At 39.8% G+C, this 21,338-nt stretch overlaps 1 protein-coding gene and 1 long non-coding RNA gene across 3 annotated transcripts in view; one reads left to right on the forward strand and one right to left on the reverse strand.

The window, feature by feature from the left end:
* Nucleotides 1-21,315, reverse strand: part of LOC131203994 (protein mono-ADP-ribosyltransferase PARP14-like) — a 29,152-nt gene extending 7,837 nt beyond the window's left edge. Inside the window, exons 1-12 of one of the 2 annotated variants that reach the window (XM_058194784.1) lie at nt 21,028-21,315; nt 18,775-18,914; nt 18,640-18,673; nt 17,020-17,277; nt 14,406-14,642; nt 8,279-10,533; nt 7,308-7,544; nt 6,233-6,343; nt 4,720-4,795; nt 3,394-3,549; nt 2,843-2,905; nt 1,672-1,839 (exon numbers count right to left, since the gene is read on the reverse strand). In XM_058194784.1, the coding sequence (XP_058050767.1) occupies nt 1,672-1,839; nt 2,843-2,905; nt 3,394-3,549; nt 4,720-4,795; nt 6,233-6,343; nt 7,308-7,544; nt 8,279-10,533; nt 14,406-14,642; nt 17,020-17,277; nt 18,640-18,673; nt 18,775-18,914; nt 21,028-21,217 (3,925 nt within the window). In that variant the 5' untranslated portion in view covers nt 21,218-21,315. Of the gene's footprint in view, nt 1-1,671; nt 1,840-2,842; nt 2,906-3,393; nt 3,550-4,719; nt 4,796-6,124; nt 6,344-7,307; nt 7,545-8,278; nt 10,534-14,405; nt 14,643-17,019; nt 17,278-18,639; nt 18,674-18,774; nt 18,915-21,027 lie in introns of both variants that reach the window. The other variant, XM_058194776.1, reaches the window with a different exon arrangement.
* Nucleotides 8-14,397, forward strand: LOC131204012 (uncharacterized). The gene is made up of 3 exons (XR_009156510.1): nt 8-196; nt 6,155-6,200; nt 13,069-14,397. It is a non-coding gene; the product is annotated as an uncharacterized LOC131204012 (long non-coding RNA).
* Nucleotides 21,316-21,338: the final 23 nt, after the last annotated feature.

Genomic DNA, 21,338 nt, shown 5'->3' on the forward strand with positions numbered 1-21,338 from the left:
TGTATCAGATGCAACAGAGAAAAACCAACAAAATTTACTTACTGTTAGTACTTATTACAATGAGGGACTAAGATGGACAACCCATGGCCCTTCAGCTATTGGACTACAATTCTCCTTATCCCTAACAGTTGTCATTCAAGCTTGAATCAAGGATATGGAAGAATCTTACATCTGGGAGGCAACTGGTTCTTTACTTGTGAGTTACTAATATTTGCTATATAGCATTAGTCTCATATATTCCCACAAATCAACATGTGCATTTCTAAAATAGCCAATCAGTCAAGCAGAATGTTGCCTACTTCCATTATAAAATAGGCATGTACCGTGAATCTAATTCTTTGCTCACCCAAAGAACCACCTCTCTATTCTCACCCTTCACTTTTGGAAATGTCGATAAGGATCAATCACTGGCAGTACAGTCACCCTCAAAAAAAACAAAACCTCCATAGATCTACAGGAATGGGCAGATCTTCTGTAGTCAGGATCTCAGTTTTAATGATTTTCAGGATAATGATTTTCAGGATGAGAAGCCAAGGACCTTGATGCAAAATTACAATCATGTTTGGATTCAAAATAGGTGGAGGCAATGGGTGTCTACTTGGGGAAAATGTTGAAATCTAGATTGCAATCCCCAATCTATTCACAGACTTTTTTCTTATTCTAACAAAATCTTCAAATTCAACAGACATCTTTACAAACTCTGCATGCAAAATCTGTGAGATTTTTTTCTTCTCTGAGGACTTCTTTGCTTGGGCACGTGTTTACTGTGCTAGTTTTAGTCCTCTATTGTTTATTAAACGTGTTAATTGAATTACAATGTAGGATTTGTGCAGCTGTATTACTGTGCTACCCACGTAAAGAATGAACCTGATTTTCAACAATTAAGCTTCTCAAATAAGGCTGTGTTATGCAGCACGATCTAGAACAATCTGTAATGACATGACATATTGACAATACACTTCATGATGCTTCCACGTATCTAACACAAGTCACCCCTTTCTATCATGATGTATCATCATCATTTTCTCCTCTGGACCCCTCAGTTTGCTTATGATGTGCTGGGTATGGGTTCAAAAGATCACAAGAGTAGGAGTAATAGACCCCTGGTTATTAACTCTAGATCTAAAATAAAAGCCTGAAAGCAGGATGAAGGTAACAGCAAAGTCAAGTCAAATCTCTTCCATGTCAAGCTTGAACTCCCAAGGACTTCATGGACACCTTCATTAAGTTCTCTTAAGAGCAATACATGAAAAGTTTGCCATTGCATTCTTCTAGGATGTTATTTCAAATTCTAAGCATAGTCCACAGCTCTGTTATTCCCAAGAGCCTCTGATCAATCTCTACCTAACCACACCAGGGGCTGCTGCCTGCAAATGAACAGAAGTCACAAAGGAGAAATTAAGAAACAGAAGGTCAGAAATGGATCCTACTTCATTTTGAGGATGGAATGCAGGGGAATTTCATCTCCTCTGTCATGTTCACACATAGCAGAACACTGAAAATTGTCCATACGATGCTTGCTTAGCATGACAAATTCATTGCAACAGTTCACATTTTCTAACAATGAGCTAATTTAGGAAACTATCACTAGGATTCTGGATATATGTTTCTCGTTAATGACAACTTTATTCTTAAAAAGCACAAATGATTATCTGGGGAAAAAATACAAACCTGTTCCAATTACAGGGAAGGCTACAGAGGCATACTGTTTTTCTTCACATTCCTTAAGCACTTTGGAGACCTCAGTTTTGATGCTGGAGTAAGGAGCCAGGTGGATAATTTTTTTACAGGATAATTTGCCATTCTGGGTAGTTACAAATCCATTGTGAGGCTGCGAAGCTGGAAAAATATAAATGATAATTTCTCAATTAACTGTCTTTAGCATACTATATACTACAGTCATTGGAGGTACAGTATCTATAAATACATTTCTTAAGGGAAAAGCACCAACTATAAATTCTGACTGACAACAGTTCGCCCTTTGTTGCCTATTGCAAAGACATATTTGGCACATTGCTGGAAAAATTGGGTCTTTTTTTTAAAGTCAACTTGTAGAAATATAGCCCTCTCATGAGTTCTTTGGCACATGCAGACAAAATAAGGAAAACTCTTCAAGTTTTCCTCTCTTTTTCTCACTGATGGTCAAAGACTGTGAAGTGCCAGCTAGATAAGCAGTTCCTGATTGTTTCCAAAACTTGTTCCTCCATCTTCATAAATATTCTGGCATTTTGGTGGAAAGTTACCCTCAGAAGTTGAGGGAAGGTATTTGGCATTTTGGAAATGGTGCCATCAGAATGTTTATTTTGACACTAACAGTCCCTTCTTTGTCATCTAATTACAAGGAACCATAGGATCCTCTTAAACTTTACCTACGCCCATTAAGACCAACAGAAAGAGCTGAAATTAAATCCCAACAAGAGATATTGTTAGAAAACTAGACTTTGGGATTGATGCTTAGCCTGTTTGAGATGAAGCTGCAACCCTTAAAAGAGTTAAGTTTGCAGTGAAATAGTATTTCTTGAGTGTTTCTCAGCTGTCTCTAGATTTACTGACAGTAGCAAGGCCACATTTGTAACCTTCTAGCTAATATGTTATCTGCCACCTTTCCTAAGATAATCAGATTTAAAAATAATTATCCACAGCTTGATTATATCCTGTGTTTCCTGACTCAACAACACTCTACTATAACAAGAACAGCCAATTTACAGAATAGTACTGACAGATGTATTCAGAACTATGATTAAATGATCTAAGAAATACCCCGCAAACTATTGTATTTGGCAACTGAAATTCCCCAAATCCTCCATTACCTAACCGAATGGGACCTCTTGTTGCACCTTACCAAGTCTTGCACATTCTGCTTCAATTTCAGGTCCAGCAGCTTCCAAAATTGCTTTGGAGACACCTGTAAAGAAATGAAAAAGGGGGGAGGAATATGTATGAAAGTAAATAATAAACTTAAAACATAACCCTTGCTTGCTTGTAAACATTTAATAGTAAGAAAATTCCTAAGAATTTATGATGTGGGGATTGAATTAGATATTGCATTAATATATCCAACAGAATCGAGCCACAATACTCTGAAATACTGTCTCTGGTTACAAGAAAATAGTTTTAAATCAATGAATTTCATTTCTCCCTCTCATTCATTTTACACACATGCAATACATCGACAAATGTATCTTTTCTTTTATGTACACTGAGAGCATATGCACCAAGACAAATTCCTTGTGTCCAATCACACTTGCCCAATAAAGAATTCTATGCTATGCTATGCTATTCTATTCTATTCTAAAACAGACTTTTGCATATCCAAATAGCTCTTTGTCTCACCAAGAATGAGCAGTTAAGTTTATTAGGATGTTCAGAAGATGTTCATTTGAAATTCAATACCTGCTTTGGATGTAAAGTTTTCATTGGTCACATTCACAATGACATCTGTGTTTTCCACGACAATATTTCCTGTCGCTGACTGAAAGGTAATGGATCCAATCTGCATTTCATTACTCCCTGAAGCTGAGGTAGAAAGGGATCCGAAAGAACCTGTGACTGAGAAAAGAAAACATTGCGATTGAGTTATAGCAATGATATCCATGGGCTGAGCGCTGTCCTCCTATTCTTTGTAAAAGATATAAATACCTATTTCAAGATCCAGTTTTAAAAAAACTTTTTTTTCAGTACCTAAAGGAAATAAGGTCTGCACATCTGGGAAATGCTACTCTTAAAAGTGATACCTTGAACATCTTAAAATGCTACTGAACTCTGTCGATTATTCCACGGCCAGCAAAGGGTGAAATTAGAAGATCTATGATCAAGATCTAGCAAATGTCCCCCAAATTTTAATAGAGGTGCCCTCAAAAGGGCCACTGAAACTGCATATGCCGCACTGGAACAGTTCTTTGCCTAGTGAGGAAGAGGACATTTCCAAGAGTGAAAAAAATGTGGCTCATTCATATGCTGAAATAACTCAAATAAACATGATATACATCAAGGATTTGCTGAACAAGTCATTCTACTCTAGGTTGTGCATAGTAAGTTTGGTCTAGTGGTTAAGGCACCAGACTACAAAGTGGGAAAGTGTGAGTTCAAGTTCCATCTTAGGCATGAAAGCAAGCTGGGTGATTTTGGGCCAGTCACTCTCTCTCAGCCCATCTCATCTCACAGGGTTGTTGTTGTTGGGAAAAGAAGAGGAATTCACTTCCTTGAATTATTTATAAACATAATAAAGGCAGGGTACAAAAAAACAAATAAATCATACTAAGCTACAATTCACAAACTTGTATTCATAGCTGTATTTGTACACTGCATTAACTACCAAAACCAAACATATCATGTATGGCTCCACATATGTGGTGATAGCCATTCTGAAAGAAAGTTTAAAACAGAGATTCCCCCAACTTTTCCAGCTTTGCAGACGGGCAACGGGGGAAGAGAGAGGTTATGATTACAAGTGAGTGGTGGGTGAGCGCACTAACTCACATGTTTCCATGGCCCTGTTTCAAGTAGTGGGCCATGGGCCGGGAGTTGGGGACCCCCGGTATAAAACATTTTCTGTAGGTACTCCCTCTATTCTTCTAGTAGCCGTTACTGATATTATTTAAAGGAAGGCCTGTCCACATCTCTCTCATGTTACATCCCAGTTCGACCCAATACAGTTCTGGAACTCATGATAAGAAAAAGGTGGAGAAAGAAGTCTGCCCAACTGAGCCCATTCATTACCTGCCATTTCTTCATTGCTCGGTGGCACAGCCTTGAAAATATCATCAATCCCCGATCGAAAAACCTTTGTAAATGCCTAGGGGGCAAAGTTATCCACATGTTTCAAAATTATGCAAAGAAGGAACAATAACACAATGGAACAATTTCAATAATGGCACATGTCAATAATGGCACTGAAGGTAGTGAACTTTTAAATTTGCGTGTCCTGAGGAACAGTGTCATTGGATGCCCCTGGATACAATGAGTGTTTCTACTAAAAATCCAACATCTTCAATAAAATATAACAGCTGCCAGAATAGGGGGAATCCAGTAAGCTGTTAACTACCGTATATACTCGAGTATAAGCCGAGTTTTTCAGCACGTTTTTTGTGCTGAAAAACGTCCCCTCGGCTTATACTCGAGTATATACGGCTTATACTCGAGTTTTTTTTTTCTTCTTTTTTCACATTATACCGGATGGTGCAAACTTGGCGGGCTTTTGCATTAGCGCGGGGAAGCCCTGCCGGTGCAGTGAGAGGGCGGGGCGGGGGAGCCGCCAGCCTTCTCGGCTGAGGGAGGGAGGCTTTCCCTGACCGGTAGCTGCCTCATTTCCCTCCCTCGGCTTATACTCGAGTCCCCAGTTTACCCCAGTTTTTTGGGGTAAAATTGGGGACCTCGGCTTATACTCGGATCGGCTTATATTCGAGTATATATGGTATATGTTTTTATTAAAATTTACTAACATTATGGCAAAATTGCTACACACACACACACACAAAACCATAAGGCTCTGGATAAAACTGCTTGATCTGATTATCCTGAAAGACACCACTGATGTTCATCTTTGAGCAGAAGTGATGACTGAATGGAAGATACTGCCAAATATAATGAATCATATGTGCACTATTCCATAGAATGTTTAAACATGTTTAATGGGATAAACCGCATCTGATTGGATTTGTACATACTATGTCAAAAACCCTAACAAAACAAAGCATTAAGTTGGTAAGAAACCCAGTCTGGTGTAATGGTAAGAAACCAGGAGACAATGAGTTCAAGTCCCATCTTAGCCGTGAAAAACCAACTTGGTTATTTTGAACCAGTCACTCTCAGCCCAACCAACCTCACAGGGTTGTTTTTGTGGGTAAAATAGGACAAGGAAGGTAAGTTGGTTATTTGTAAAAATAGTAAAGGTGGGATAAAAACAAACTAACAACGAATTTAGCAAATCACATTGTAGCTTTGAAAGGTATGTGGTCCACCTGTGAATGTATCTGGGGAAATAGATGCCCATCCAACAGTCCAGCTTTGCTGCTGCTGCTTTTGTAATAATTATGTAGAAACATACAATTATTTTTGCAAATTAAAATTTGAAGTTTCTTAAAAACAAAGGGCAGTTTCTTATTTGGAAGAAAAGTAACATTACCTTTATATTCTCTTTATCTTTTGGATGTAGGAGAACATGAACTTTCTGAAGGGACTTGAAATTCTTTCTACTGAACGTAAGTATTTCATTAAACATACATTTAGCTACCTCATGATTTGGAAAATTAAAACCTCCAGTTCCGATGGCTGGGAATGAGATAGACTTTAACGACAACATTTCGGCCCTTTCCAGACAATTTCTCATAATATTTTTAAGTTTCTGTAAAATATAAAGCAACATTTCACAATCACGCTTTAAAAGGCCCAATATTAACAAAAGACTTAATTTAGGAGCCAGAATAGACAAGAAGTGTGCACAGATCAGCCTCATTCACACATAAAGACAGGAATATAAAAACATGGAAAGCTACATCAACTCACCATATTCAATTGCATCAAAACTATAGCTCTGATATTGAAGAATGGCTTACAAAGAAATATCTCTTTTTTTAAAATAAAAAGACGTAATGTATATTATATCAGCCCATCAATGGATGTCAACCCTCGATTTTTTTTAAAAAAGTACATTGGAAAGTATTCCACCCATGGATAAGCTGTTCCAAATTTGTCATGGTATTTTAGTTAAAAATTCGAGGGTCAGCTTATGTACAGATGGGCTTAATTCACAAGTATATACAGGTAATTTAAAAACTATATCATTGTAGATAAACCCATCTGCAGATAAGCCAAGCTTATTTTTAGGTGCATTTCAGCACCTTATTCAAGAGGCAACTGGACTTTCTGGTTTTTCTCTAAAGACGTTTCGCTTCTAATCTGAGAAGCATCTTCAGCTTCAGAGTCTAGTTGCCTCTTGAAAAAGCACCTCTCGGACTAAAATTCTTAGCTTATCTTCAAGTATATAAAGTACTCAGGAATAAGATGGACAATTTTTCATACATGCTTTGTAACTTCAGTACAAACTGACACACAAAGACTGATGTTAAAACCAAAACCGTGTAGAAGATCCATTGAGAATGTCTAGGAAAGTATTGGAAAGTTCAAGAAACTGCCTTGAATATGCATACAGAGCATAAAAGGAAATATCAGCTCCCATTATTCTTTAACCTGAATTGTTAATGTCATGTAGAGACAAATGATGATAAACAAAGATGATGAACCATCTTTTTTTTTTTTTGCTCGTGAACATTACATTCTAAGACAATTACAGCAAAATGAAGCAGTACCTTGGTTGCATTCCCTTTTCCTGCATCCCACTGTGGAACTACAACGTGGAACAAGAAAACACAGGCAAGGTTATGCCCATGGGTTTGAATTAGACAATTGCCTTGGACTCCTTGATCTTGGACCATTTGATGGAACTCATCTTGAAGCTCAACTCCAGCCTTCTGCAGCACAGCTTTTGAAAGTGGGCCTACGCCAAGCTTTAGATCTTCACCAACAGTGCTTACAATAACATCCGTCTGGAATCAAAACCACGTTAAAATTACTTCCAAGATGATTTTATGTATTACAAGATTAACTGTGTAGGAGCTAGGAATGTATATTACAGAGTATTCTTTGACCTATTATTATTAATATTAAGGTAACACAGGGAGAAAACAGTCCCTAAACAAATGAGACATCTTTGATCTACTGGAGATTCCAGCAGGGAATGGGAATAGTATGGGGAAAGGGTTGCTAATTCCTTGCAACACCCATCTCTGTGACTCATATAATAATGAATTGGTTCTGATTATTAATTCAGGAGGTTGGACGAGTGGCAGAAAAATCACTAGTACTTCCTTCCATTATCAAGGTTTAAGCATGCCTTTTCCATTAACAGAACCCATGAAACAGAGCATGGAAATTCAGTCCATATCTTTCCCCTGGATGTGAAAAGTAAAATTTCCTATTATTCATGCAGCACCTCCCTGTTCAGAGGCTTCTCTGAAAAGGCAACAGCCTTTAAAATTAGTCAAGACTAAAAGATTATTCCAGTCCTCTCCAAGATGTGCCTCCAATTCTAATCTAACCCAACAAGTCCAACTAGGCGTTGGAAAAGACGGTGTTCAGATGCCAATTTTGTTTTAGAGTTCCTCTTCAATGTGAAAGAACAGCATTTTAGAAACATAATAAATGGTTTGAAATAAAATAAAAAATATGTTCTAGCTGCATTGAAGATAATTTAAGTTTCTTTCCTAATATAAATGCTTACCGTAGCATCTTCAATGCTTTTTTCTTCTATGGTAAGTTTCAGACCTTCATCAGAAATCACTACAAGATCTTCTTCACACTCCAAAAGTTGACCGACTGATAGGGAAGACAGTGGTGTGGGCTGGGGTGGTCCACTTTTAAACACTTTGTGTAATGCATCAGAAAAAGCCTGAACTGTTTGGGGGGTCATATCTACCAAACAAATCTGTTTCAGGCTGCCATTCTTAGAAAATTCTTCTAAGGTTTCCTTAATGGCTGTTAAAATGGAATGAGTGCACTCTTTTATTGGGAATCCAAAAATCCCAGAGCTTATGGCAGGTATAGCTATGGAGCGATGACCGGATTTTTCTGCCAGTTTTAAGCTTTCCCTTACAGCTTTCTTTAATAGTTGTATACAGTTTTCTTTGTTGGCACTGGTCCACCTTGGCCCAACAGCATGAATCACCTGTTTACACGGCAAGTTCCAAGCTCCTGTGATTACTGCGCAGCCGGGCTTCAGATCTCCATGTTTCTTTATGAAATCATCACATTCATCTTGTAACCGTGGGCCAGCCGCTTTTAGCAAAGCATTGGCAAGGCCACCAATGTGCTTTAGTGTTTCATTTGATGCATTGACCACGACATCAGCTTGATAACAGGTCAGATCTCCCATACAGACCTCTATTACCACGCCATTTTTTAAGTTTACCTTGGTTTGAAGGTGTTCTACATTTCCCGCAGAACCTCCATTTTTCTCATCATCTCTTTGCAATCTGATCAAACAGCTGAATTCCATTTTTACTAGGTTAACATAGTGATGCTCTTGGTTTTTGAAAAAGTCTTTCACTCCAGGTTTATCAAACACCACATTCACAGAGTACAGCGAAGACAGCATTTGTTCCACCATCACTGCTGCCTCAGTCACTACTCCTTTGGGTCCACTCAAGACAATGTTCTTCTGTTTTGGCAGGAGTCCAAAATTAATTCTCAGGCCCTTCTTGTTTAAATCACTCCAAATCTTCCGGTTTTCCTCCTCTATAAACTGCACCATAGCCACTGACTTGGCAGGAATCACTGTGTGCATGTGGGTGTTTCTTTCAACAAAATCGGAAAGTTGCTGGTAGACATCTGCTACAACGTTTTTATAACCAGCCACAATAATTTCAGCGTCTCCATCGAAATCAACCCAGTCGTCAATTATTACACTTTCTTCAACAGAATTGTTTTGCTTCTGCAGATGCTTAATTAATTCTTTCCATTGCTTTCTGTGGATGAGTTCCTGGTCCTTCAATATAATGCGTTCATGAGTCAAGCATTTATTTATTTGTTCCTCTGCTTTTAAGAGGCCTTCTGGACAATATCCTACCAAAGCTATAGAATCATGTGTAAGTTCATAGGCGGCTTTAATTTTATTTGCCCTAAACAGGCTCCCTGACACCTTGTCAGAATCTACAAATTGCAGGAATTGAAAAATAGAAGGATGAATGTTGACCTTTTTCTCCTCTATCCTGACCATTTTCTCTAGTAAGTCACTTTTCATTTTGTAAACCTCTGTAGCTATTCCATTCAGTTGCAACTGCTTTGCTGAAGCATCGTAGCACCACTTTTGTCCAGTGTTTTCTTCACGGATATTCTCTTCTAGCAAGATCTGCTGCAGAACTTTATACTTCACTGGGGAAATTGGCAACGTTTCCTGTAATGTTTGGCCAGCCATTTCAGCATCCCTGATCAAATGTTCTACATATTCCCGCAACTCTTTCTCCACACTATTCACAGTGAATACAAAACCAGCTAGAGTAACACAATTTTTGGAGTCATCTGGCACAGCCAACACATTTTTTAACAAATTGTTTTCAATCGTCTCCCATGTTTCCGGAATGATTTTGCATTTAACTGTCCTGAATTTTGACAGGATGCGTGCAAACTCCATAGAAACTTTATCTTTCCAAGACCTAACCAATTCTTTTACGGACCTTCCTTGTTTAGCTAAGATAGCTGAGGGAGACAGTACGACTTTTGGTTGCTCACAAGTTGCCTGCGGCCATATTAATTCACAGAAGCAATTGGCCATTTCTTTCTCTATTTCTTGAATTAATTTACACTTTCCTCGTAGAAACTGCCATATATAAGCATCTAAAGGAACGCTGATTGGTTCTGGCATCTTGATCTGTGGCTTCTCCTTTCCATACAAAACTGTATCCAATGAACTGTAGAATGGATAAACCAGGACTGACTGGCCATTTAATGAGTGCTGCTTTTTCAATGCTTTCAGGGCAGCTAAAAACAAAGAAACACAAATAGAATATACTGAGGATTTGTATCAGAAGTTGCAATAGAAGCAGATACAATTCAGATTCCATGCAGTGAACAGTCAAGCCATGTACTATTTACAAAACAAACACTGATTTTTGAATTTCCTGGAACACAGCTTGGAAAATCAATTAAGGATTCCTCACCAACCAACATTTCTTTTAAAAAATCCAATCTTATTCATTTCCTCACTGCTGATATACCATATTTCTCATAATAAACTACATCTTTCTACCAGCATTTGTACGTCTTATACATCTCTCGAGGCATTTTTTCTTTATGCACAATCATCTACTTGTTCTAGTTTGTAGCTATTTGTGCAGAGCTTGCATCATTCAGTCCATTTCCCCATCAAACACAACTACTTAATATATCTTTGATAGATTTATTTTATTTATTTATTTATTATTTATTTATTAAATTTTTATACCGCCCTTCTCCCAAAGGACTCAGGGCGGTATACAGCCAAAGATAAAACACAATACATATACAATTAAAACCAACAATTAAAACCTAGCAAATTACAAAAGGCTGATAATTAAAAGTTTAAATTTAAACTTATAAAATATTTTTAAAAACCCAATAAAAACCCCAGTTTAAAATTAAAACTATTAAAACCATTATGCCAGTCCCGCTTGAATAAATAAATATGTTTTTAGCTCACGACGGAAGGTCCGAAGATCAGGCACTTGACGTAGGCCAGGGGGAAGTTCATTCCAGAGCGTCGATGCTCCAACAGAGAAGGCCCTACTCCTGGGGGCCGCCAGCCGACACTGTTTGGCAGACGGCACCCTGAGGAGACCTTCTCTGTGAGAACGTACGGGTCGGTGGGAGGCATAGGGTAACAGCAGGCGGTCTCGTAAGTACCCGGGTCCTAAGCCATGGAGCACTTTAAAAGTGGTAGCCAGAATCTTGAAGCGCACCCGAAAGACCACAGGAAGCCAGTGCAAACTATGCAGCAGTGATGTTACATGGGAGCCGCGAGCGGCTCCCGTTACTACTCGCGCAGCCGCATTCTGGACTAACTGTAGCCTCCAGGTGCATCTCAAGGGCAGCCCCATGTAGAGAGCATTGCAGTAATCCAACCGAGACGTGACCAGAGCGTGAGTGACTGTGCATAAGGCATCCCGGTCAAGGAAGGGACGCAACTGGCGGACCAAGCAAACTTGGTAAAAAGCCCTCCTGGAGACGGCCGCCAGATGTTCATCAAAGGACAGCTGTCCATCCAGGACACCCAAGTTGCGAACCACCTCCTTTGGGGCCACTAACTCGCCCCCAACAGTCAGCTGCGGCTGCAGCTGACTGTACCAGGGTGCCGGCATCCACAGCCACTCCGTCTTGGAGGGACTGAGCCTGAGTCTGTTTCTCCCCATCCAGACCCGTACGGCTTCCAGGCACCGGGACAGCACTTCGACCACTTCGTTGGGGTGGTCCAGGGTGGAAAAGTACAGCTGAGTATCATCAGCGTACAGATGATAACTCACCCCGAAACCACTGATGACCTCGCCCAGTGGCTTCATATAGATGTTGAACAGGGTAGGCGAGAAAATCGACCCCTGAGGCACCCCACAAGTGAGGCGCCTCGCGGATGACCTCTGCCCCCGTCAACACCGTCTGCGACCGGTCAGAGAGATAGGAGGAGAACCACCAATAAACGGTGCCTCCCACTCCCAATCCCTCCAATCGGTGCAGCAGGATACCATGGTCGATGGTATCAAAAGCCGCTGAGAGATCTAATAGGACGAGAGCAGAGGAGCAACCCCTGTCCCTGGCCCTCCAGAGGTCATCCACCAACGCGACCAAAGCCGTCTCCGTGCTATAACCGGGTCGGAAGCCGGACTGGAACGGGTCTAGATAGACAGCCTCATCCAGGTGTCGGGGAAGCTGCCATGCAACCACACTCTCTACAACCTTTGCCACAAAGTGAAGGTTGGAGACTGGATGGTAATTCCCCAAAATAGCTGGGTCCAGGGAAGGCTTCTTGAGGAGGGGTCTCACCACCGCCTCTTTCAAGGCGGCGGGAAAAACCCCTTCCACCAAAGAAGCATTTATAATCCCCTGGAGCCAGCCTCGTGTCACTTCCTGAGCAACCAGCACTAGCCAGGAAGGACACGGGTCCAGTAAACATGTAGTTGCATGTAACCTCCCCAGCAACCTGTCCACGTCCTTGGATAGATTAATTAAGTCACAAGTACTCATGTTTCATTCATATCATATATGTTTGATTTATTCTCTGATCAAACCAGAACCATTTATAATTATTAATTAAATGTATTAAGGATGCCTACTCTGGCAATTTACAAAATACAAATACAGAATTAAAAAAGTAAAAAACATAAAAACAAAACTTGACAGTCCAGACTTAAAAATAATCATCACAATAAAACATGATGGGGCTCCACAAAAATACTTTCCTAGGTCTGTGAATATTTATAGTTATTTCCATCTTTTATTGCTCAAACTCACTTTACCTTCATCACATATTACTCTTATATCTTTCAGCAAACAACTTTCAATTCCATCTCTGCAATCAATGTTCCATAATTCAACCCCATTTCTTTACACTGCAAACCACTTGCTTCATGAAGTAAAGCAGAGGCCAACAAAATGCACATGGTCTGTCTCACAAGTTCCAATTTTTGTCCTGTGATTTAATAATCAGTTTTGGGCTACAGCTGCTTTGTCTTCTTTGCCAATTCTGCCATTTGAAATTCTACTGATATGCACACACCAAGCCCAATGCTGTTATATGCCCAAACTTTCCACATCAGTTTTTTTTATTTCTAGCCAAGCAGTATCAAACTCTTTTTGTGTAAAAAAGACATTCTTCAAGCGGTCAAGGTCAGATGGTGTTCACATCTGCAGGAGGAGTGGCGGGAAGATATTCAAATGAACTGGGAGAACGTGGGACCATGTGACCAGCAAAGGGGTTAGGGGGGTGGGACTCTTGGGGTTTGTATAACTGGGAAAAGAATCCGGAAGTTCAGTTTTGGAATTTCACTCATCGTGTGCCAGTTTCCTCATGCTAGTAAAGTAAAATTAAAACCTGCTAGACAATCTGGCCTGAGACCTCAACCTGCCGCTCCCCCACCACCCTTGATAATCCAAGGTGAAACCCACTATGAAATCAAGAAAATCCTTGACTCTAGACTATACAGAGGTCAATTACAATATTTAGTCCACTGGAAGGGATATCCAGTATCTGAATCTACTTGGGTCAACAGTTGGAAAGTAAATGCGGACAATTTGATTAAACAATTTCACGACACTTTCCCTGACAAACCTAAAAAACCTCTTGGAGGGGGGAGAGGGGGGTAGAAGGGAAGTGTGGACCACTGACACTCTTCTTTATTAATTCTTTGTTTTCTTTCCTAGGATATAGCTTCTTTTCCAAGGGGGGACGCCTGTCAGGCCTGGAAACCATACTAGACTTTAGGGTTCCAGACGCTGCCACATTTTTCCCCTGAGGGGAAGAAGGGGGGTTGAGGGGTATGGTAACATTCTTCAAGCGGTCAAGGTCGGATGGTGTTCACATCTGCAGGAGTGGCGGGAAGATATTCGAATGAACTGGGAGAATGTGGGACCATGTGACCAGCAAAGGGGTTAGGGGGGTGGGACTCTTGGGGTTTGTATAACTGGGAAAAGAATCCAGAAGTTCAGTTTTGGAATTTCACTCATCGTGTGCCAGTTTCCTCATGCTAGTAAAGAACTCTGAAAGACAATGGCTTCTGAGTTTTTTTTATGCAGAAGAGGTTTTTCTGGAACCTTGACACCCACATCAGTTTTTTATTTCTAGTCAACAGTAGCAAACTCTTTTTGTGTAAAAATAGAACAATTACCTTGACAGTCACCAAATGTAACCAGAGCTGAATCTTCTGAGGGTAACATCTGAATATCACACACCTGTCCTCCTCCATGTTTTGGACTTTCAAAGTAGAGAGTTAGGAATTCGCTGGATGTTGCAGTTGGGATGTTCTCCACTTTGATTATATGAGTCAATTCGAGAGGTCTGGCTGTAAGTCTGTACTGCTGGAATCTGTGGCTCGTGGAACATTGCTTGAGAAAATTTGCAGCTGCTAAAAACAGAAATCAGAAGCTCTTAAATATGTGCTTCCCATTTCTGTGCACGCATAGGAACAGAGAGTTTAAACTTTCAATTACAAGTAATCCTCAACTTACAAACGCAGTTGAGCCCAACATTTCTGTTGCTAACTGAGACAGTTGTGAAGTGAATTTTGCCCCATGTTACCATCTCTCTTGCCACAGTTGTTACTAAGTGAATCTGGCTTCCTCATTGAGGTTGCTTGTCACAAGGTTGCAAAAGGTGATTGCATGATCACCTTGGGACACTGCAACCATCAGAAATATGAGTCAATAGCCAAGCATCTGAATTTTGACCGCATGACCAGGGGGATGCTGCAATGGTCATAAGCGTGAAAACCATTGCCACTGTAGTGCTGTTGCTGTTGCAGTGCCGTTGTAACTTCAAATGTCACTAAATGGACTGCTGTAAGTCAAGGACTATCTGTACAATGTTGCAACAGATCAATGTTGTACGTTTTCATAAACCCTAGCCAATCCCCAAAAGTTAAGTAAATATCAGGTTGTTATTTGTATAGAATACTTCCAGGGAATATCTCAAGTTAAAAGTTAAACTGAGAATGGAAAAACATCCTGTAAAAAAGTACACATAAACCACTTCCATACAGTTGTCAAGAATAGTACATGAAGGCATCCATGTGGTCACCAAGAGTTTGCAGGTGGCTCCCAACGTTGAAAATATCTGGGAAGACACATCTCAAACCAGCAGCCTAGACACGTTGGTTTCATAGCCTATTAAAAGCCGCCTGCATGCTTAGATCAGAAGCTTTTGTATGGAACTGAATGCTCTTTTGAGAAAAAGGGTGGAGAGATTAATTGAATAAATTAGCAGATAGTATAGTTAGTCCTCAATGTACAACCATTATAAAGCCTGCCCATTACAGTTGTAAGTCATGACCAATCCAATTTTACAATCCATTTTTTATGGTCATTAAGAGAACCATCATGATTTGTCAAGTGATTGCTGCAGTTGTTAAGCAAATGCTGCAGTCATTAAGCAAACCCATTGTTCACTGTGAAGCATTTTTGCAGAAAATTGAAAAGTAAAGGCTGGTTTTCAGGAAAAATGTCAGTTTGCGGTCACATCCCCATGGGATACTGCAATACAGACCAGTTGCCCAAAATACAGTCATGTGACTACTGGGGGCCCTTGGCTGTCAAAATTTTGACACTAGGTCATAGACTGAGGACTACCTGTACAGTGGAGCTGGAAAACAGTAGTGATGAATAGTATTTCCCTAATTATGGATGTCTTTTAAAAGAGGGAGGAAGAGCATCTGCCATCAATTCTTCTCCTTTAGAATCAGAATGCTGAATCAGCTAGGTCATTTTCTGGTACAAAAAGGCAGTTCATATTTTCTTAGCTACCTATGAGAAACCTATCTACTAAGAAGATAGCCAAATGATGTCATGGCAGCAACTTACTTTGAACACTTTTCTTTAGTCATCACTCAGATGGTTTAGCAATGTAAAAAGAATTCAGAACATAGTCCTCTCCTCCCCCATGTAAAGTATTAAAAAAGAAGATTATGCAGGGCTACCGACTGCTGGTACATGAACGAAAGAAGAAAACCTTTTGAAGTGACATTTTGAAATGAGAAAGAGTGGATTAAGCAGCATTTCAGAATCTGCAGATACCGGAGCAGAAGAGCTTGCGGTTTACAAAGTTTCTAGAAACAATTGAGTCAAGAACAAATGTTTAGATAATATGGAAATGTTCTTCAGCTTCAATGCCTCCAGAAGATTTTCATTGGTACTTGCCAGGGTAAAAAATGGTTAGCAGTGGTGGGCGTTAAAGACAAAAATGTTAAAGGACCCAGATCTAAGGGCTATGGTGCTCCTGTTAAGCAGGAGCACTATGTCTGGTCCAGCACAGACACACAGGTAGAGTCCAACTCTGAGTCACAAGTTTATTCAGATCAAGACAAAAGATGGTCCTCCCATAAGGTTGGAAAGACCCTAAACAACTTCTTCAGCATGTTTTATACTTTACTTGGTTCCATAAGCAGGAAACTGTTGTTTAACAGCAGATTAAAAAAAAGTACCAAAATATCCGTGGCCACATTCTTATAGCAATAAACATTTTTAGTAAGTTTTATTTAAGACCTTTTGTGGTTTTCCTATTAACCTTCCCCATAATGGGGAGACATGTCTTTTATTTCAGCCATTTCAATATAGGAATCAGAATCCTGATTTGTGGGGTCCAAATTCTTGTGACACCCCCCCCCCCAAATGACTCTAGGTGACAAGAACTACAGTCCAATGTATCAGAAACACATTTGACTAGGAAACAATATTGTATACCACGGGATTCTCCAAATATTATCTGAACAATAACTTTAAAGATCTTACCAGTGCTTTGCTGAAAGGTTACTACTGCAGCCTTCTTCTCATTTATCTGTTCAATATGGAAGGTACTATCTCCCGAAAGATCACTGATGTTATCTACCAGTAGTGTTAATGTGTCCAAGTGGATATTTTCTTCAACATTTTCAAGAACTACTTGTGAAGATTTTTGAGGATAGTCAAGAATATTCTTCTCAGCATGTGGGGCTTCCCCAGCTGGCCCACTTGTTAGGGTAACATTCTTTGTTTGGCAGTCTTGTTGCACTTCAAAAAGGAAAAAATAAAAAGAAGATTCAGTGCACAGGACTGATTTATATTTTTAAATTACTTAAATATACCAGGGAGCCAATTTAGTATAGTGGCTAAGTGGCTGGCCCAGAAGCTAATGAAGACTATGAGTTCTAGCTCTCCCTTAGGCATGGAAGCTGACTGGGTGGCTTTGGGCCAATTCCTCTTTCTCAGCCCAACCCACCACACAGGACTGCTGTTCTGTGGGAAAAAAATAGGGGGCAGGAGAATTAGGTATATGTTTGCAGTCCTGAATTACATCTAAAAAGGCAGCATAAAAACCCACTACTTTAATAACACTACTTTAAAATTCTATTCACTTTACTAAAGTTACATTTATTTTTTATTTTTAAATGCTTTTTCAAGCATTCCAGCTTAATTAAAATTATCTTGGTTTAAGATAATTCAGATACAGTATTGACGTAGGAGACATTAACTCAATTCTACCCATGCTTACTGGCAGCTAAAAAGCTACATCTACATGCAATTCACAGTGAATCGTCGAAGTAAATGCTGAATTTGTTGAATCTCCATTAAAGCAACCCAAGCCAGTGGCTGCACACTCAATTTGAAATAGAAAAATTCTATAGGTTGGCTATGCATTATTTGTGAAAGGACCTTCCTTTTCTTTTACCTCTTTCACTATTATTGGGAAATTATATACAGGTAGTCCTCAACTTACAACAGTTTGTTTAGTGACCATTCAAAGTTACAATGGCACTGAAAAAAGCGACTTATTGCTACTTATGACCATTGGGCATCCCCATGGTCACATAATCAAAATTCTGATGCTTGGCAACTGGCTTGTATTTTTGACAGTTGCAATCCCAGGGTCATATGATCACCTTTTGCAACCTTCTAACAAGCAATGACCATGAGGGATCCAGATTCACTGAACAACTGTGTTAGTAACTTGACAATTGCAATGAGTCACTTAACAAATTTCTCACTTAGCAACAGAAATGTTGGGCTCAATTGTGGTTATAAGTCAAGGACTATCTTTATGCTAATATTTTGGATGGACCTTTTTTCTCTGTAGTCACTTTATGTATACTGCATACTGGTATTATGAATCTTCAACCCTGCCCCCCTTTTCTTGCTTTCTTCTTTATGCCAACAAGCTCCAAACAACAAAACTCAGAAGAATTTGAACCTCTGATTAGCTGTTTTCTATTCTTTTCAAAGTCTAGATCACGGTAAAACACCTGCCCTGGTGGATCATCTGCTCCACGGCCTGTTAAAAACCAAGAACCTACTGTCATCAGCAACTGCTCCCATTTCCAAAATTCCCCTTGGTGCTAAAGTAAAATTGTCTTAATGTTTAAAAGTTGGATTTACCCATCTCTCTTGCTTGGCCTTCTTCTCTCAGAGCCTAAAAACAAAAAGTGGAGGAAAACATTAGCATGCAAACAGACTGCCTGGAACTTCAGTTGCTCTCTTTAAAGGTATGAAATTTATAAGAATTAATGTTACCTTTTTAGAAATTACTTCCTTCTTAGGTGCATTATCCTTAGCTCTGTCTGTTGTTTCATACAGGGAGACCTCCAGCTTTAGTGTTCCTTTTCCTGCCAAGTCAAGCTCATGGATCTTTTGGGACAGAACTCGTTGTCTCACTGTGTCGCAAAAATAAAGACATTACAAGAATCTTTAGAATATTTCTACTTCCAAAAACAAAGAGGCAGCAAATGCAACCTTTCTGCCATCGTGCGTAATATAAGTTACGATAATTCAGCAATCCTTTCTCTCCCTAGTTTTCCTACATCAGTACAAGTTAAGAGGTGCATTTTTAATTTAAGGTTGGCATTTTGTTTAATTTCTTTAAGCAATTTTCCAAATCTTAAATGACTAATTAAATATTAGACTTGATGAGGGTGGTACTTATAGATTTGGACTTAAAAACTATTTGTACATTGGCAAAAAGTAGTAATCTTTACAGCTTTTATCAGCATTCCAAAATCTGCTGTCTGAAGATAAAAGCACTCCAAAGTGCTTTGGAGAGATTGGAGAAGCGGAAGGGGGAGAGGGATGGAAAGGACCGTGAGGAGGGAAAATAAATGACTTTTTCCCACCAAAAACTTAATTTCCCTTACAACTTTTCCAGCAATTTCCTAGGTAGCTTTGGATGAAAAATCCAGGTCCAGTTCCAAGCCGCAAATAAAATGGAAGCTGATTGGAAAGAAAGATTCTGTTTATTGGTGAACAGAACCAACACACACACACAATTTGTGCAGTTCTGGGACAGTTAACCAAATGGAAGTTGAGAGTGGGTGGGTTTTATAACTTTTGAATTCCTATGACATCATGTAGGGGTCATGGCTGGCTCTACAGGCAAAAGGGGAAATGCAAATCCTAGGTGTTTGTCTGAGCTAATTTTGTCAACCTTTTATTTGTTGCTTATCTGAATTTCTGTCTTGACCCAGTCTTTCTGAAAGGATTACTAAATCTGCATTTCTAAAAGTTGGCATCCTCAGTTTCTGCTTGGGGCAGGGAGAGTGGGGCTCATTTCTGCCTCTCTTAAAACATTTTTTCCCCATTTCTCCTTTAGGCAAAATATTCTGAAGGGACATAACAACAACAACAACAATAATAAAAACAAGTAGAATTGGTGGGACATAATACTGGAGTCAGTAGAATTGGTTTGACTTGCTGTTTTGCTCCTGTAAGAATTGCTTTGCTAAGAATTAGAACTGCCTCTGCCATTTGTTTCTACCAGTGATCTCACTTCTATGTTATGTTTTTGGGTATCATTCCGTACTTCGTGGATAACTCAAGAAGTGGGGTTGCTAAGCACCCACCCACCCCCCTTCCTTGCTGCACTGCCAAAGAAAGGGATGGGCCAGGCAGCCAGAATTGGGTACTAAGCTAATGCCTCTGAGGGTATAAAAAGGACGCCATACTTTCCCCAAGGCGTGGCTATCTCCTCACATGCATTTATTTTATTTTATTTTATTTATTTATTCGGTCACACAGTATATATAAGCATAAGCATGAAATAACTATACAACATATAAGCATATATATAAGCATAAGTATGTATTAACTATATTAATTGGATATAATGAAAGGAAACAATAGAACAGTAACGGTAGGCACATTTGTGCTCTTATGCACGCCCCTTACAGACCTCTTAGGAATGGGGTGAAGTCAATAGTAGACAGTTTTTGGTTGAAGCTTTGGGGATTTTGGGAAGAGACCACAGAGTCAGGTAGTGTATTCCAAGTATTAACAACTCTGTTACAAAAGTCATATTTTCTGCAATCAAGATTGTATTGTATCTGTATGTTATACATATATCTGTATGTAAGCATTGTATCTGTATGTTATGGATATAATCCCACCCAGTATTTTGTTTTTGGCCATAAATAAAATCTGCTTCTTTTTGCAAGCTCGTCTTGAGTCTCTCTCTCTTTTTGGCATTTTGATGACTCAAGTACATTTTGGGACCTTACAATTCTATCCAGCCTTTTTTAATATCCCCCAAAGTATTAGATTCTCTAGGAGGGTGGATGGGTGCTGGCTTTCTACAGTAGTCAGAAGAACAGTGTTTAACTCAGCAAAACCGGCACTGTGATCCTAAAAAGTAGCACTCCAGCTTCCTCTTCGTGGGGCGTCTTTAAAACCTTCGCTCCTACAGCAAACCAGAAATTGGGGGGGGGGCGGAGGGGAGAGGGGAGTTGAAAATTCCCAAGGAATCGCATCGAGAGAGAGAGAAAAAAAGGCACTTACCTTCCTCCTGGGCAAAGCAAACCAAGATCTGCCCCCCTTGCTTCTGGATCTCGCATTCTCCACCACCCGACTTTTTGCGGCTTTGGAAGTAGCGGAGAATTTTGTTTCTCACAATTTTAGGGGGATCGGGGCTCCCCCAGGCTCCCTGCAGCAGCACAGGAAAAGAGCACATCCTCGCTCGCTCCGCCATTTTGCGGGATAGCGGCAAAGCACTTCTAGTCTAGCTGACCGTGCAACATTTTCACTTTCGTTTCCCAGGATAAACTCGATTCCCAGAGTTTCTTTACTTGTCACGTGGTCTTCGTGATAGA

The sequence above is a fragment of the Ahaetulla prasina genome, chromosome 1 (genome assembly GCF_028640845.1).
Source record: "Ahaetulla prasina isolate Xishuangbanna chromosome 1, ASM2864084v1, whole genome shotgun sequence".
NCBI classification, from domain to species: domain Eukaryota; kingdom Metazoa; phylum Chordata; class Lepidosauria; order Squamata; family Colubridae; genus Ahaetulla; species Ahaetulla prasina.